The sequence below is a fragment of the Plecotus auritus genome, assembly GCF_963455305.1.
Source record: "Plecotus auritus genome assembly, chromosome: 9".
NCBI classification, from domain to species: Eukaryota; Metazoa; Chordata; class Mammalia; order Chiroptera; family Vespertilionidae; genus Plecotus; species Plecotus auritus.
The window spans coordinates 48,699,400-48,716,318 of NC_137783.1; the positions used below are offsets into that span (position 1 = coordinate 48,699,400).

The 16,919-nt window shown below is 39.0% G+C and overlaps 1 protein-coding gene across 2 annotated transcripts in view; it reads left to right on the forward strand.

The window, feature by feature from the left end:
- Window positions 1-16,204, forward strand: part of SAMD8 (sterile alpha motif domain containing 8) — a 64,066-nt gene extending 47,862 nt beyond the window's left edge. Inside the window, exons 3-6 of one of the 2 annotated variants that reach the window (XM_080643016.1) lie at window positions 6,179-6,274; window positions 8,399-8,516; window positions 13,713-13,863; window positions 14,021-15,371. In XM_080643016.1, the coding sequence (XP_080499142.1) occupies window positions 6,179-6,274; window positions 8,399-8,516; window positions 13,713-13,863; window positions 14,021-14,325 (670 nt within the window). In that variant the 3' untranslated portion in view covers window positions 14,326-15,371. Of the gene's footprint in view, window positions 1-6,178; window positions 6,275-8,398; window positions 8,517-13,712; window positions 13,864-14,020 lie in introns of both variants that reach the window. The other variant, XM_080643017.1, reaches the window with a different exon arrangement.
- Window positions 16,205-16,919: the final 715 nt, after the last annotated feature.

Here is a 16,919-nt window from a genome sequence, read left to right on the forward strand (position 1 = left end):
GTAATATGCAAATTGACCATACCTCTGCTACACCCACAAGCCACGCCCACCAGCCAATCAGGACGCAAGTATGCAAATTAACCCAACCAAGATGGCTGCAGCAACGGAGCGAGCAGGAGGCTTGGGTTTCCCCGATAATGGAGGAAGCCAAGCTTTCCGCACACCCTGGCTGGCTTAGGCCTCCACTCAAGACTACAAAGTTTCAAAAAAATGGCTGCGGCCACAGAGCAAGCAGAAAGGCTTGGCTCTGCTCAAGGCTACAAAGTTTCAATTATAGAAGATAAATAAATCCCAGATAACAGGGCCTCCTTGGGTCGCTGGGGGGCGTGGCTGGCCTGCAAACCACCACAAGCCCCTCACCCAGGCCGCCCCACGCCCCAAGGGAACCCCCACCCTGACCCAGGAAACTCTTCAGGGCAAACCAGCTGGCCCCCACCCATGCACCAGGCCTCTATCGTATCTAATAAAAGATTAATATGCAAATTGACCATCACTCCAACACACAAGATGGCTGCCCCCATGTGGTCAAAGATGGCTGCCCCCATGTGGACACAAGATGGCCAGCAGGGGAGGGCAGTTGGGAGGGACCAGGCCTGCAAGGGAGGGCAGTTATGGGAGATCAGGCCAGCAGGGGAGGGTAGTTGGGAAGGACCAGGCCTGCAAGGGAGGGCAGTTGGGAGCGATCAAGCCTGCAGGGGAGGGCAGTTAGGGGTGACCAGGCTGGCAGAGGAGGGAAGTTGGGGGTGACCGGGCCTGCAGGGAAGGGCAGTTGGGGGGACCCAGTCCTGCAGGGGAAGTCAGTTAGGGGTGACCAGGCCTGCAGGGGAGGTCAGTTAGGGGCAAACAGGCTGGCAGGCAGAAGCGGTTAGGGGCAATCAGGAAGGCAGGCAGGCAAGCAGTTGGGAGCCAGCAGTCCTGGATTGTGAGAAGGATGTCCGACTGCCCGTTTAGGCCCAATCCCGGTAGCATACCTCAATGGGTCCCAGATTGGAGAGGGTGCAGGCTGGGCTGAGGGACACTCCTCCCCGCCCCACTCACATTTCATGTACCGGGCCTCTAGTACAGGTATAATGCATTTTAGAAAGCTTTGTATTATAAGTATGAGCTATTGAGTACATATTTGACAGTTTTCTCACAACACTGCACTAAAATGACAGTAAAAGGGAAAGAGGTCTCTTTAATCCCATGAAGGCAAAAATAGTGATAATAATGAAAAATTGGATAGTGGAAGTTAAGTGCCTGTTGTGAAATTGGGACTAGCAGTGCCCAAAAGGTGAATTTATTTGTACTATAGAACTCTAGGAAAACTCAAAATAGGAGGCATCAAGCATATCTCAAGACCAGATATCAATAGGAGCTAAATAAGGGAGATTTTGTTAAAATAAATTTAAGAATTTTTTAGACCTGCTCTACTACAATAGAAGACAGGTAGTGTATTCTCCAGAGTAGTTGAATGTGAGGGACTCTGGACTTGGAGACACCAGGCCCACATGAGAACAAAGGTGCATGTTTTTCGGTATGTTTTCAAGAGAGTTAACTGTAAATCTACGTAATGATCACTGAGACTTCTAACTTCCTTAAGTAGCCAGACTTATTTCCCATCTCCACTCCCACCCAGTCCCAGTCCTCCAAGCAGGAGAACAGTCCTCTCCTTGGAAAACCTACGTGAGAGAAAAGAACTGTAGATACGGTGGTAGGAAGATACCCCTATCTCATTTACCAGACCTCTGCTCAATTACTCTCCAGTGAAGTCTACAGCTTGACAAGCTCTGTCCATGCACACAGAACGTCAGGTTTTTGTTGTTGTTTTTTAGTACTTCACTGTCAAATATAAATGGTCAGTCAAGAATCGCCAAGTATTTGAGGAAAACGGACCAATGCAAACGGAAAAAGCAAACTGGGAACACAAATAGGGAACAGAAGAACACTTCAAAACAATCATGTTCTCACAGATAAGAGATGTCTCATTCTATGAGATAGTAACAGTAGCCTATAAAAAAAAGGAAAATTCAGATAAAAAGTTTTTGGAAAATAAAAAATGGAAGTAGCCCTAGCTGGTTTGGCTCCGTGCTTAGAGCATTGGCTCACACACCCAAGGGTCATGAGTTCTAGTCTAGTCAAGGGCACATACCTCCGTTGCAGGCTCTATCCCTGGCCCCAACAGGGCATGTGCAGGAGGCAACCAATTGATGTGTCTCTCGCTCACTGATGTTTTTCTTTCTCTGTCTCTCTCCCTCCTCCTCCTCTCTCTTAAAAAAAAAAAAAAAATCAATGGAGAAAGTATCCTTGGGTGAGGATCAACCAAAAAAAAAAAGAAGAAGAAAAAAAAGTAGAAATTTAAAACCTAGCAAGATAATTGGAACATAGATTTGCTGAAATTGCCCAGCATATAGAACAGAAATGAAAAGTAGCAGAGCCCTTGCTAGAGTTGTTCAGTGGTTAGAGTGTTAGCCCATGCACCGAAGGTCTTGGGTTCGATTCCCAAAGGGCACATACCTGTGTTGCAGGTTCAATCCCCAGCCCTGGTCAGGGCATGTGCGAGAGGCAACCAATCGATGTATCTCACATTGATGTTTCTTTCTCTCTCCCCCACTCCCTTCCACTCTTTCTAAAAAAAAATCAATGAAAAAAATTTTTTTTAGTAGAAGAAAAAAAGTAAGATCAATCCAAGTGGCCCCACAGTGAACAAGTGGGATTTCTTATAAAGAAAATGAAGGGGGAGATATTATCTAAGATATAATACAAGGAAATTTCCCAGAGCCAAAGGACATGGCTTTCTAGATTGAAAGTGCCCACTGGGCACCCAATATAAGAAATGAAAAATTTCAAAATACTGAATATAGCAGAAAATCCTAAAAAGCTTCTTAAGAGACAAAACAGGTCACATGCAAAGATTGGAAATCCAAATAGCATCAAACTTCTTAGCAACAGTAGAAACTAGAAGACAATGGAACAATGCCTTTAACATTCTGAGGGAAAATAATGTCTAACCTAGAATTCTTGGTCCAGGCAAACTACCAATTAGATATAAGTCTAGACCCAAGGATATTTTTAAATTTGCAAGCCTCAATATATTTACTCTCGACCAAGATGGCGGCATAGGTAAACACCTAAACTGCTGCCTAGCATAACAATTTCAAAACTACAACTAAAAGACAGAACGGACACCATCCAGAACCACAGGAAAGCAGGCTGAGTGAAAATTCTACAACTAGAAGGAAGGAGAAAAGCTCACAGAGAATTGGAGGTACGGCAAAGGGGCTTTGTGCGCGCAGAGAGGAAGGGCGGCTGAGAGCCTGGCTGACTTTCTCTGGCGGAAGGGGGAAGGAAGCCTCCGACCGCACTGAACCCCAGTTCTGACTGCACTGAACCCCAGTTCCAGGCGAGCCCCTGGGGACCCACGCTCTTGTGGGGGGAGTCTGGACTCTCGGGCGGAGACTCGGGAGCTGGGGAAGGCGGAGGACTGGTGCGCACAAGGGCTGCGGAGGTTGCCGCGGGCTTTCCCTGGTGGAGGGGAGTCAGAGGCTCCTGACGGCACTGTGCCCCAGTTCTGACTGCAGTGAACCCCGGTTCCAGGCGAGCCCCTGGGGACCCACGCTCTTGTGGGGGGAGTCTGGACTCTCAGGCGGAGACTCGAGCTGGGGAAGGCGGAGGACTGAAAGCGCAAGTGCGCGCAGGGGCGGGGCTGACAGGATCCAAGACTGAGCCTCCACCCCATCCAAGCTGAGCACAGAGGCTATTGCAGTTTGGCAAGTCTAATCCTATAGGGCTGTCTCCAGCACCGGGCTTCTCCCAGCATAGACACAGCTGATCCTTACAGCCAACTGACCCGGAGGTCAATTCTTCCCAGTGATACCAACAACAATAAAGACTTAATTACAACAAGGCTGTACACACAGTCCACTAAGGGGTGCACCAAGAGTGTCCACCTCAGGTTAACTGGGAAAGCAGACCCACTGGGCCATATTGGAAACCTAGCACAAATATCTACCTTACCAACTCAGGGAATCAGTAAAAATGCGGGGTCAAAGAATCAGATCACAAACGAAAGAAATGGAGGAAAACAAACGACTGGATATAGAATTCAAAACCACCGTTATAAGACTTTTTAAGAATATCCTAGAAAAGGCCGATAAATATAACGAGACCCTCGAAGATATGAAAAAGGACCAACTAGAAATTAAACATACACTGACTGAAATAAAAAATATTATACAGAGACCCAGAAACAGAATAGAGGAACACAAGAATCAAGTCAAAGAAGTGAAATACAAAGAAGCAAAAAACACTCAACCGAAAAAGCAAAAAGCAAAAAAAAAAATCCAAAAAGTTGAAGATAATGTAAGAAGACTCTGGGACAACTTCAAGCGTACCAACATCAGAATTATGGGGGTGCCAGAAGAAGAGAGAGAGCAAGATACTGAAAACCTATTTGAAGAAATAATGACCGAAAACTTCCCCCACCTGGTGAAAGAAATAGACTTACAAGTCCAGGAAGCCCACAGAACCCCAAACAAAAGGAATCCAAAGAGGACCACACCAAGACACATCATAATTAAAATGCCAAGAGCAAAAGACAAAGAGAGAATATTAAAAGCAGCAAGAAAAAAACAGTTAATTACCTACAAGGGAGCACCCATACGACTGTCAGCTGACTTCTCAACAGAAACTATGCAGGCCAGACGGGAGTGGCAAGAAATTTTCAATGTGATGAATAGCAAGAACCTACAACCAAGATTACTCTACCCAGCAAAGCTATCATTCAGAATTGAAGGGCAGATAAAGAGCTTCACAGATAAGAAAAAGCTGAAGGAGTTCATCACCACCAAACCAGTATTATATGAAATGCTGAAAGGTATTCTTAAAGAAGAGGAAGAAGAAAAAAGTAAAGAGAAAAATTATGAACAACAAATACATATCTATCAACAAGCGAACGTAAAAATCAAGTGAATTAAAAACCTGAGGAGCAGAATAATCTGGTGAATATAATAGAATCAGGGGCATAGAAAGGGAGTGGACTGATAATTCTCAGGGGGAAAGGGGTATGGGGGCGTTCATGAAGAGAATGGACAAAAATCATACACCTATGGATGAGGACAGTGGGGGGGAGGTAAGGGCAGAAGGTGGGGTGGGAAAGGGGTGGAGGGGAGCTATGGGGGGAAAAAGGAGAAATAATTGTAATAATCTGAATAAAGATTTATTTAAAAAATATATATATATATTTACTCTCCAACCTCACACCTACTAGAATTGCTAAAATGAAAAAAAATTTGATAAAAAAGGCCTAGTGAGAATTCAAAGCAACTGATACTGTCATACGTTGCTAATAGAAGCGCAAAATGATGCAACTGCTTTGAAAACAGTCTGATAGTTTCTTAAGAAGTTAAACATACACTTAACCGTTTCACTCCTACGTGTTTACCCAAGAGACTGATGGAAATGTTCTATACCTTTATTGTAGTGGTGGTTATACGACTGAATATTTGTCAAAACTCATTGAACTGTAGAGCTGAAAAGGGCAAGTTTTTCAGTTTGTAAGTTAAACCTCAAATAAATCTAACATTAAAACAAGTTTATCCGCTAGTCCCTCTTTCTCAGAAAACAACTGGAGGATACTCACCATCAAAACTAAGTAAACTGGGGAGGAAGAGGACATGGGATCTACGAAACAGAGAATCCGTCTTAGGAAAGAGGCATTCTCAAGATGAGGGTTAACTTTTATTCCAACAAATAGCTATCCAGGAGAACTAGAAAATGGCAATCATTCTAGAATGGAACAAGAAGGTTAAGAGCTCTAGGAGAGATCCCCTGCACGCTCCCTACTGGGAATTGAGCCTGTAACCCGGGCATGTGCCCCTGACCGGTAATCGAACCTGGGACCCTCTAGTCCGCAGGCCAGCACTCTATCCACTGAGCCAAACTAGCTAGGGCAGGGTTGTTACTTCTTAACAGAGAAACATGCCTGGGAATCACAGACAACAAAGAGATTCTGGTAAGTGGGGTACTTTATGAAATAGTTTTCCCATCCAGGTTCTCCAAATATCATCTCCTGAAAGAGATAAAAGTTATACTAATAGAAAGCAATTTTAAGGTCATTATTAGAAGAGTATCTTTTTGAAAAGAGTGGTGTCATTTATGTGCATATACTTCAGCCCAAAATTAATTTTTTCTGTTCTAGCGTTCCTAGAATCCCATGGGCCTTTGCTATGACAGAAGTATGTGGCATGATTCTGTGCTATATTTGGATCCTGGTTCTTCTTCTTCACAAACACAGGTACTTCACTTTATTAAAACACCGAAAGTGTTCTGTCTTATGTAAAAGTCACCAAACCTGTTTCTCCCTTTGCAGTTTCCTTATTAATTTCCTTGTCTAGTCATTGTGACATTATAGTTATTGGCATAGGAAAATGTTTTGGTTTTGATCAACAAGAGTCAGCCAGAGGCAATACCTACATATTTAGTAATATTCTGAGTGTATCTTATAGGGAAAGAACAGAAATAGTGATGTTCAGACATGGGCCAACCATTGACAATCTAGCCGTTATCTTTCTTTGGAAACATAAAAAATGTCACTTTCTGTAGAAGGATAAAAACTCCTGTAAGGAATTTTAGTGGAAGAAATGGTTCTGTGTTTGGAGGAGGCCCATGAAAAAAGATATTGTTTTGCACATACCGTGCATGCCTAGTCAGTGTGGTTTACTTTAGATGGTAGGGGAAATTGCTGAATAGGGAAAGTGCTTCTTTGGCACTTTCACCAAGAAATATAAAGTGAAAAAAATTTTTTCTCATTAGAAAAAGAAGAGAAGGATAAAGGGAGGCTCCTATCCTCTCTTAGGAGGGGAAATTACTTGGTTTAAATAAAAAATAAGGCATAGTGAAGAAAAAAATTAAAGAACCAGAAAGTTGTGGACCTCCTATCCATTGTCTTTGGACACTGAAGAGGAATAGCAACACTTTCTTGAATATTTGCTCCTTTCTTCTCACCAGGGAGTGCTTGCGCAAAAGCAGTGATGGGCGTTAGGTCCTAAGCAGCAATTATTTCAGTGCTTTGAAGGTGAAAAGACAGGTTGATGATTGCTAATTATGTGACACTTTTAGGCCATATTGCACCTCATTTTCTCCTGGTTTGTAGCAATATTGCTTAAAACCAGAGGTGGTTTAAAAACATGTGTATCCCTACTGCTCTCTGGTTTAGCTTTGTCTTCTAAGACCCTATAGATTTTAATTTTATCAACAGTTAAATGCAAATTTTGATGTTTCAAAATCAAAGAAAGTGTTTCTCAAAGGTGGATTTTGTGCCACTTTCACTAGAATCACCTGAGCTCTTGTTAAAATGCAGAATCGTAGGCTCCATCCCAGGTGTACACACTGAAGTTTAAAACATACTCAACCTTGTGTTCAGTGCTTTTTTTTTTATAGGATGGGAGTAGCATTTTGAAAACATGTACAGCATAGTCCCTGAATTTAAGTATCTTATACTCTGATTTGGTTTTAAGACATTTAAAAAAATAATATAATATAACAGTACAAGTGGTGTCACAATGCACTTTAAATTTTTTGTTAGAGATATATGTAATGTAAAACTTAGTATTTAAAAAAACAGTATTTTTTTTTTCAAATATGTCTTTATTGATTTCAGAGAGGAATGGGAGAGGGAGAGAGAGATAGAAACATCAATGATGAGAGAGAATAATTTATTGGCTGCCTCCTACACACCCCACACAGGGGACCAAACTTGCAACCCAGGCATGTGCCCCGACTGGGAATTGAACCGTGACCTCCTGGTTCATAGGTCAATGCTCAACCACTGAGTCAGCCAATAGCTAAGTTTAAGTTAGGGAAGATAACATTTAGTAGATAGCTACTATCATTAACAAATTTACAATGCTATTAATGAGCAAAAACTTTCCCTAGAATCACGTATTCAACTTTACCTCTCATTAAGTAAATAATTTATGAGCAATATATGATAAATAGGACTAACACCAAGCTAAGAGTCAGGCTAGATACTAGTTTTTTCTTTTATATAACTCTTTTGCTTTCTCTTAGCCATATTTTCTTATCAATAAAATGATGCTCTTAGGTCTACACTGTCCAATATGGCAGGTGGTAGCCACGTGTGACCATTTAAATTTAAATTAGTGAAAATGAAATAAAATTAATATTCAGCTCCTCAGTTGTACTAATTACATTTCAGATGTTGGACAGTGCAGTTGTATAACATTTTCATCATTACAGAAAGTTCTACTGGACAATGATAGTCACTAAGATTTCTGTCCTCTTCCAAGAGTCTAGCGGTATTCCTGCTTGCTTTCCCTTTAAATGAACATTTGATGTCTGGGTTATTTTGGTTTGTTTTCTTCTGATCTTTCTCCCTTTTTGGTCGCTCTGTCCACAGGTCAATACTTCTGCGAAGGCTCTGTAGTCTGATGGGCACTGTATTCTTGCTTCGCTGCTTTACCATGTTTGTGACATCCCTCTCCGTGCCAGGACAGCACCTGCAGTGTACTGGAAAGGTAGCCTGCTACCTTCTTTATCATTCTTTCTCCTCTTCTTGTTGGCGGGTTGATGGCACCATTTATACAGTAGGGCTAAGGCTTTGCTTTTACTATTAAAATGTGCTTTTTAGTATTTCCAGTATCTGTAATAAACCTCTAGAAATGATTTGGTAAAAATTTTAAGCCAGCATCTGCCTCTCTGTTACTTCTATCCATCCATCTATAGAAAGTTTCTTTGGATTAATCATGTTCCCTTCCCCACTATCCTCAGCATCTTTGGTTCTTCATATTACATGACTGGTCCCTTCACTGTTCTTATCTCTCCTTTTTTAAAAGTTGCAGTTTGATTATATTCCATTTAAAATAGTACCCACTGCTATAAACTTTACTCTTTCTGGGATATATTAAATAATGGCTGATTTTCTGTTTTTGTTTTATACTTTGTAGCTTTTTTGGTAAACTGTAGACATCTTTTCTGGTTAAATTGAGAGAGAAGAGATTATGCAGCTGGGAATAAAAAACCTGGGTAATGAATAGCTTTAAAAAATAAAAATATCCTGAAAAGCACCTGTACTTTATATACAAAATTGGCTGTTGTGACTCATTAAATTCGGCCAAAAGAATTTATTACCCTAAGCCTCCATGCTTTAGTTGTGTTCCAAAATATTCAAATGAATATATTAACACCTTTGTTATTTTCATGTTTGTAAAGTGTAAAACCAAATTAAATGTCACTTCTTCTGCTACAATATAAATAGCTGAAATTTTTTAAACAAGGGAAGATTAGGCAGCCAAAGGTGATCAAGAGCTAAAAGTAAAGCCCTGAGCTGAAGGGTGGCAAACTTTCTCCAGGTATTAGGAGACTGCCCAGTAAGAAAGGTGGACGAGTTATATGACAGTTAGGAGTTAATATAAAGGAAATGTTTCATTTTTAAGGTAAAAGCTGTTGTTGTCCTAGAAAGGAAGAGTAATATTTTTTAATTACAGAGTGACTTAAGTTTATTATAAAAATTCAAATTTTAGTCCTTGCCAGGTAGCTCAGTTGGCTAGAGCATCATCCCAATACACCAAGGTTGCGAGTTCCATCTGCAGTCAGGACATGTACAAGGATCAACCAATGAATGCATAAATAAGTGGAACAATAAATCTGTGTTTCTCTCTCTCCCTTCCTCTCTAAAATCAATAAAATTTAAAAAATAATAAAATGCTTTATTTTAAAAATTCAAATTTTATAGAAATGTACAAGTTAAAAAGTAAAAGCACACAATTCCTCTCTTTCACTCTACATCATAAATGATGCTATTAACAGTCATGGGGTAGTCACATAGGCTGTTTTTAAGCATGCTTAATCATTCAAATAAGTTTATCTGGATAGATACTTTTTTAAAAACAAAAGATAGGATTATATTACAGGCATAGTTTTTTACCTCATGTTTTATTTAATATTATGTTTACTATTTTTCTGAAGAAATACAAATAGCCATACTTCATCTTTTCAATAGCTGCAGAGTATTCCATTGCATGATTTATCAGTCTCCCAAGTGGTGCACATTTAGGTGGTTTCCAAATCTATGCTTTATAAACAGTGCTGTCATACATATACGTTTATGCTTTTTCACTATTTAATCACCTCCTTAAGACAAGTTTTTGAAAGTGGAATTAAAAAATCAAAGAACACACATGAAAAATTGTGATGTATTGTTCAAATGTCTGCTAGAAAAAAACAAGTTTTCACTATTACCAACAATGTATGCATGTCAGTTTTCCCACCACTGTGTGCCAGCACCATTTGTTGTTAATCTTTTGAGTCACTGCCATTCTGATTAATGAAAGATGATATCTGAAACTTTTATAGTCTTGTTTTACATTTACATCTTTAATCTGTTGAACTTATTTCTGTACATGATATGAAGTAGGGGTAGAACAGTTTCCTCAAATAGTATTCTAATTGATTAAGAGATTTAAAGGAAACTTATTATATTGAAAAGATAATTTCCTGTAGCCAAAGGATTTAATTATGCATCACCCACTAAATATATGTGCATTGGACTACAACATCCTATATAATAAAAATGTAGTATGCAAATTGTCTCCTCGACCAGAGATCTTCCAGGAGTTCGACCAGGGGGCGGCTGCAGCAGGCAGCCAGGGGAAGGGAGGGAGTACCTGAGCGGCAGCCGGCAGCTGCTAGGGACCCTACCAGTGCACGAATTTTGTGCACTGGGCCTCTAGTATGCTATAAAAATAAATTAGACCCCATCACTCTACAGTATGGACAGCCCTTTTACTGTCTCTAATTACTGTTTTTCATGATCAGTTAGTTATAAATGGAGCTTTCTATTCAAATTGTGCCCTAAATGCTGTTAATTGCTTGGAATTATAAGATAACCTACTTATTGACCTATATTATTTGCAACAGTCATTAAAAATAGAAAGTTAAGGTGATATTAACTAGCAATCAAATCCTTTACAGTGAACTCTTTAGGGCATTTTCATTGTAATAAATTAATTGCTTAAAATCTCATTCTCAGAAGTATGAGGTTTGGGGACAGAACCAAGAAGATGCCTGTTTTTAAATTAATCAATGGAATTCTTAAAGCAAATTTTTACACCTTGTCTCATCAAATCATCTTACTCATTCTATTGTGTGGTTACAACTTTATTTTTCTGATATTTGAGATTGAAAAGGATAGGGAGACTTGAATAATTGAGCAATAATTTCTTCTTTCCTTCCTTTCTTCCTTCCTTTCCTTTCCTTTCCTTTCCTTTCCTTTCCTTTCCTTTCCTTTCCTTTCCTTTCCTTTCCTTTCCTTTCTTCCTTTCCTTCCTTCTTTCCTTTTTTTTTTTTTTTTTTTTTTTTTTTTTTGACAGGCATTACTTGTTTCCTGTCCATGGCTGAGACTTTTTCCTAGTCCTTCACTGCCTGATTTTTAAAATATATTTTATTGATTTTTTACAGAGAGGAAGGGAGAGGGATAGAGCAGTGGTCAGCAAACTGTGGCTCGCCGCTCTGTTGACTAATGAGTTTGCTGACCACTGACCTAGACTCTCGATTCCAATAATTACAGGCTGTTGTTGTTCCTTGTGATTAAGCACCTATCCCAGTGGTCGGCAAACTCATTAGTCAACAGAGTGGCAAACGGTGGCACATGTGAGCCGCATGTGGCTCACGAGCATCAGTTTGCTGACCAGAGGGATAGAGAGTTTGAAACATCAATGAGAGAGAAACATCGATCAGCTGCTTCCTACACCCCCCTCCTGGGGATGTGCCCGCAACCAAGGTACATGCCCATGACCAGAATCGAACCTGGGACCCTTGAGTCCACAGGCCGACGCTCTATCCACTGAGCCAAACCGGTTAGGGCTGCCTGATTTTTTACTTTCATGAGAGTATCGTCTCTAACCCTATTCTCATTAGAAGTCATGGAAGAACCAAATTGTGTACTTTAGTATCTTCTCTTTTATTTTCTCTATTAATAAATTCTTCTTCCTCTCCTGGCCTCAACTAAGGCAGAGAAAGCTGGGTAGTGTATAATCAGCAGATGAGCTTTGTAATGAAATTGTGATTTCTATTGAAGATATTTTGTTACCAAACCAGGGGATCAGACCACTCACTCTACACGCAGCAAAGCCAAACACTGAACACTAAGTTTTGCAGTGGAGAAATTGAAGCCATTTATTGCCATGGTGCCAAACCAGGAGAACAGGAAGCTATTGCTTTAAACCCAAACTCCCTAATGGCTTTTGAGCAAGGGTTTTTAAAGGCAAAGATTGAAGGCTGGGAGTTAGGGTCTGAGGATGAAGCACATCGGTTAGTTCTTTTGCAAGCTTTTGTGGTTTTCCTTAGTCTGATTAATTCAGTTCATTACATCTTATTTGGTGCCTTTGTCACTGTGATTGGGTGATCTATCTGGTTAAGGAACCAAGATTCTGCAAAATATCTCATAATTGCATGTCAGTGATATCTTTAGAGCAAAAGCAGAAACTAAACATCTCATGACCTTTGCTGTTGTTTAAGCTATCATTGTTTTGTGCTTAATTAGCAACATTTTTCTATTATCTCAAGCAAAATGTACTTTTAAACATTTTTTCCTGGAACTTGCTTTTCAGGCAGCCCTTCAGGCCATTACTAACATACTTTATAATCTTTGACTATAAGTGATAACATATTTTCTTAATCTTTGACTAAAAGCTATGTGACAACCAAAAAGAGAGGGAATAGCTATCCCAGAAACCTTTTACACTTTTATAATGTTTTTTTACAGAATTTAGTCAGATAGCTTCACCTAGCTGCAAGGGAGGCTGGAAAATGCAATGTTTCGTTCAGTTGAGTTCATTGCCACTTCAAATCATTTGAGATTTTGTTACCAGTGAAGAAGGGGAGAATGGATATTGATTGGTAGCCATTGTCTTTGTCACAGCCTATTTCTTATTGGCAAGGATAGCCAAATAAATACTACTTTATTATTGGATTAAAAACTTAAGAATAATGTCCTGACCGGTTTGTTTCAGTGGATAGAGTGTCGGCCTGCGGACTGAAGGGTCCCAGGTTCGGTTCCAGTCAGGGGCACGTACCTTGGTTGCGGGCACATCCCCAGTGGGGAGTGTGCAGGAGGCAGCTGAGTCTATGTTTCTCTCTCATCGATGTTTCAAACTCTCTATCCCTCTCCCTCTCCCTTCCTCTATGTAAAAGATCAATAAAATATATTTTTAAAAAAACACACAAAAAAATCTTAAGAATAACTTTTGTATTGTGATCACCTTTTTTTCTTATAAAGAAACTTCTAGTAGAAAAGTTTAAATTATATTGATTTTATTTATTTAATTACCAAAATATTTCTGAGTACTGCCAAGCTTTGACCACCCATTCTTGATATCTGGAGTTCATTAGACTTGGAGTCTTCTGGTTGCTTTTGCTTATATCTTATTTCTAAGTCATTCAGCATTTGAATTTCTTTTTTTTAATTTACTGATTTTAGAAAGAGGGAGGAATAAAGGGAGACATTGATTTATTGTCCACTTATTAGGCATTCATTGGTTGATTCTTGTATGTGCCCTGACTGGGGATCAAACCTGCAACCTTGGTGTATCAGGACCATGCTCTAACCAACTGAGTTACCCAGCCAGGCAGCATTTGAATTTTAATGGGAATGGATGTTCAGATCTCCTACCTCCTTAAGCATTTGAAGCACTAATTCATAGTTTTTTTTATAGATATATGGCAGTGTATGGGAGAAACTACACCGGGCCTTTGCCATTTGGAGTGGCTTTGGTATGACCCTAACCGGTGTTCACACTTGTGGAGATTACATGTTCAGTGGCCACACAGTCGTCTTAACTATGCTGAACTTCTTTGTCACTGAATGTAAGTATCTGGTTATGCATATTAGATGACTAACTGCAGAGGAGGCAGTGGGAAGGGTGTCAAGGTCTATGAAGAATGGGAGACAGTCCTAAGAAACATGTCTAAGAAGCATTGGAAGAAATGTGGTTTTAAAATGATCTTTCTGTCCTTTTCCCAGATACACCAAGAAGCTGGAATTTCTTGCACACTTTATCCTGGGTTCTCAACCTCTTTGGAATCTTCTTCATTTTGGCTGCCCATGAACACTATTCCATTGATGTGTTTATTGCCTTTTATATCACAACAAGACTCTTTTTGTACTACCATACTCTAGCTAATACCAGAGCATATCAGCAGAGTAGGAGAGCAAGAATTTGGTTTCCCATGTTTTCTTTTTTTGAGTGTAATGTTAATGGTACAGTACCTAATGAATATTGTTGGCCGTTTTCAAAGCCAGCAATAATGAAAAGACTAATTGGATGAAGACTATCTATGTTATGGGTTCGTGATTAAATATACAGTAGTTCTTGAAAGTGAGTAACTTTGCTTTCTCCCCCTAGGTTGTTCCTGGATGTCTTGCTTTTTGGCTTTTATGTTGACAAAGTGAAGTTTCCTATTCTGAGCAGGGCTGTGATTATAGAAAGCATGAAGGAACAATTAAGAGTCTTTACATATCTCTTTGAATGGAAAGTTTAAGTAGATGTTTTTTGCCTTTTCTCTTTAGGCAGAAGTAATGTGATTGAAGTCAGGGTGTTACCCTTACCTGTTGAGTATTTGCATTTTGAACTTAAGCTAAACAACTTAAGCAATTTGCTGGTTGAAAGATTTTTTTTTTAATTTCAAGTTGGATTCCAGTCAAGAAATATTATTTTTTGAAGTTTCTTATTATTTTCAAAGGAAAATCCCCTACCAAATGAACAGTACTTGTTCTTTGAATTAATCTGTGTCTTTTTAAAAATGCAACTCTGGAAAGTAATTGGTTTTACTAACATAATTTTTGCCTTTAAGAAAAGTATACTGAACATACCAGGATGCCTGAAACAAGAAGAGAAAGGGGCCATACATGAATGACAGAATACAAGTATAATACAGCCATTTTTCACCAAAGATGCAACGAAAGATGCAGTTCCTGTTTTGTTCTGAGGGTTCAGTATGACCATAAACTCATGAGGAAAAATAGCTGCATCCATAAAAATAAAATTGGCTGAATTTTAGTGATGCAGGTACCTGGAATAACTTTGTGCTATAGCTGTTAGTAAGATGGCAGTCCAGTTTTATGCTTTTTAATGATGTTACTTAATGAGCAAAACAGTGGAGTGTTTACCAGACATTAGATAAAGTTCTTATGTCCTTGAGTATGGAGATATGCATGCAAAAAATATTTTTTCTCTTTCTGAAAAGAAATTTATAACAGGTTGTGAGCATAGTATAACTTTTTGGGCTTTGAAATTTCTCATTCTTGGCCACAGACATATTTGGATATGAAAGGTTTTATTGTTTTTTTATATTTTAAATACAATTGTGTACATACATTCTTTCTATTTAGTCTTAATTTGGCAATTAGGAAAAGATATAACTTAGTTGCTATTTACAACACTAGAAATTTAGTACCTTATATATAATTTGACCTCAAATAACATCTGTCACTTCACTTTTAATGATTTTATAAAGTAGTTATGACAGTAGGATGGTTGTGGGATTGGAATTTGAACCCCAACTGATGAGCTTAGCCACTTAGAATATCAATTGTGTAGTTTTTATATTCCATTTTAAAACAAGGAGTTAGAAAGGGTGCTGGCATATTGAGGTCTAAAATTAGGCTACTTGGCAGGAGCCTGGTTCTTATTGGTTGAAATGTTTTATTTTTGCACTTTGAGTTATATTTCCACTTTGTATAAGCTACAGAGAATCCTAAATGGATTGGACAGGAAAGGAATATTATGCGAACAAGTTTTAGCCAGTGCTGCGTGATCCCAGTTTGAGTCTGCTCTGAACATTATTTTTTATTCTCACTTGAGAAATGGCACAAGGCAATCTATTTTATTATGCTTTTAAATCTCATACAAGAGAGTCTTGTAATATCTTAAATTGTTGATTCTATTGCATGCTAGGGACAAAATGCCAATATTTCATCTAAGGAAATTGCATAATTATGAAGGGTGAAGGATGCATCCTTTTCCAGTCAGGGGAATTTGACCCTTCATGTCAAAAGATGTACTGCCATTTTTTCTTTAGCTTTGGAGGGACTGATGTTGGCTTTGGAAAAAATCTGTGGCAACATTAAGTCAAGAATGTTAAGCAGCTACTTAATGGTAAATTTCCTACCATCAGTCTTATTTCCTTCATAGGGATTCTATTCTAGAACAAAACAGAAAGAATAAATTGCAACTAATTTGCAGAGCTATAGACATTGAGAGTGCCTAACAGCAGACGGCAGTAAGGATTGTAAAATAACTTTAGACCTTGTATTTATCAAATCTGTTTTGAAGAAAAGGTAAGCTAGACTTATAATTTATTTCTATAACTATTACAAGGCAATGTTTACATAAATCAGTCATCTCCAGTTCTCGTTCTTGGAAAACTTTGAGACAAAATTCTTTTCCGTGTTTTTTTCCTCTTAATATGAAACCTATATTTTTGTCACTTTTGTTTGTCCAAAAATTTCCAGATTTTTGTCTTTTTTTTCCTTGGTAAAATCTAAACTATAGTTGAGGTGGTATTTACATTTACATGTTAGTTGTGAATGTGGCTAGGTAGAGAAGCTACATGCTTTAGATCTACATATTTTTTGACCTTGTACTAGGTTCTTCAGTTTTAGACTAGTGAGAGGCTTACATCATTAAACACTTGAGACCTCAGTGTAGAAGGAACCAAGAAAGTTTTGGTTTGGGGTGCAAACTGGAGGTATATACAAAGTCTTTGATGCATTTTCTATGTTCCTTGGACAGCATGATCTACCTTTCTTTTTTTTAAAGTCTATACTGGGCAGTGTTACTGAAAAGGTAATTGAAGTTCATAGGGAGTAGGATATTTTGAAGAAGGCAAGTTTACTGTTATCACCAAATAATTTGGGAGGA